This window comes from Myotis brandtii, unplaced genomic scaffold, assembly GCF_000412655.1.
Source record: "Myotis brandtii unplaced genomic scaffold, ASM41265v1 scaffold411, whole genome shotgun sequence".
Lineage (NCBI taxonomy): Eukaryota > Metazoa > Chordata > Mammalia > Chiroptera > Vespertilionidae > Myotis > Myotis brandtii.
Genome location: NW_005365804.1, coordinates 1130737 through 1132134, shown reverse-complemented (window position 1 = coordinate 1132134; position 1398 = coordinate 1130737). Strand labels below are relative to the sequence as shown.

The window sequence follows — 1398 nt, the reverse complement described above, 5'->3', positions numbered from 1 at the left end:
GCCAGGTGGCGGCTCACCTGCCAGGTTCTCGTGCACGGCCTTCATCTCCACCTGGGCCCTGGCGAAGGCCTCCTCGATGGCCCGGTTCTTGTCCTCCTCCAGGGACTGCATCTCCTCCAGCATCTGCCCGTGCGCCCGCTCCAGCTCCGCCTCGTACATGGCGATCTGGCGGCCAAGGCCAGAGGCTCAGTACATGGGGCCGGGGGGGGGGGGGGGGCCAAAAAAAACCCCTTCTTTTTTTCCCCCCCCCCCCCACACACACACGTATGCACATGCACACGAGCAGGAGAGGGGTAGGATGGCCATCTCTCTCCCCCACGGAGCCATGAGCTCCATGCAGCTACTTCCCTACGTTGCTCTAGCACCAACCTGGGTCCTGGCACATAACAGGTGCGCACAGCCCAGGGGAGCGTGTTTGCTACGATACTGACTAGAGCCCCTTCCAAGGGCGGGTGTGCTGGGCCCGAGGCCTCTGTGAGAAGAGCCTCTTGCAAGTCGGTCCCTGAGCCGCACTGTGAGGTGTGATCACACCATTTTATAGATGAGGAAACAGAGACTCCGACAAAACTGGCCCTTGGTCACACGGTCAGCGGGAAGAGGAGGGACCAGAGCCTGGGTCTGTGGCCTGTACGAAAGGCTGGCCTCTGCTGCGTGCACGTCCTGCCCCACAGCCATGTGCACCCCCACGCACACCCCAACACGCACCCCCCATGGCCTGCGCACCTGGGCCCGCAGCTGTGCGGTCAGCTGGTGCGAGCTCTGCAGCTGCTGCTCCATCTCCTTCAGCACCTGTCTCTGCATGGCCACCTGCTCCTGCAGGTGCTGGTTCCGGGTCTGGGACTCGTTGAGGGCCTGCTTGGTCTTGGGCGACTCCACCTCCACCGTTTTGATGACATACTGCGGGCGCGAGAGGGAGGGGAGCAGGGGGGTGTGGGTGCGCCTCGACCTCACGCTGAGGCCCTGGGACTCAGCTGGCCTGGGGAGGGGACCCTCAGGGACACCCCACCAAGAGCCCCTGAAAAAGCCAGCGACGCTGCGAGGTCCTGGCTTCCCGGATTGCTGCCAGGGCCTCCTGGGACCTTCTCCTCTTAATGAGCCACTATGAGCCCGGCTGTGGCCCCAGCCTCGGCACAGAGCAGATGAGAGCAAAGATGAGGGCACCCGGTGATGCCCTATGTCCATGCCTGGCCTGCAGTGGGCACCTCCACCATCGATTGCCGGATGCCTCCCACGTGCCTGGCCCTGGAGAGCACGAGGGGGGACAGGCCAGAGACTGCCTGAGTGCAGACCTGGAGTGCCGCCTTCACCACTCACTCCTGCTCCTGCATGCCAGCCCTGCCCTGGGCACCAGGGGCCAAGCCCCGAGGCACAGCCCAGGCTCCCACCTTGATGGGCGGC

General features: G+C 64.7%; 1 protein-coding gene across 1 annotated transcript in view; it reads right to left on the bottom strand.

The window, feature by feature from the left end:
• Window positions 1–1392, bottom strand: part of LOC102249251 (kinesin-like protein KIFC3) — a gene marked incomplete at its 3' end in the record, with an annotated part of 7421 nt that extends 6029 nt beyond the window's left edge. The window contains exons 1-3 of the mRNA XM_014545520.1: window positions 1386–1392; window positions 724–897; window positions 52–165 (exon numbers count right to left, since the gene is read on the bottom strand). Of these exons, the coding sequence (XP_014401006.1) occupies window positions 52–165; window positions 724–801 (192 nt within the window). The remainder of the gene's footprint in view (window positions 1–51; window positions 166–723; window positions 898–1385) is intronic.
• Window positions 1393–1398: the final 6 nt, after the last annotated feature.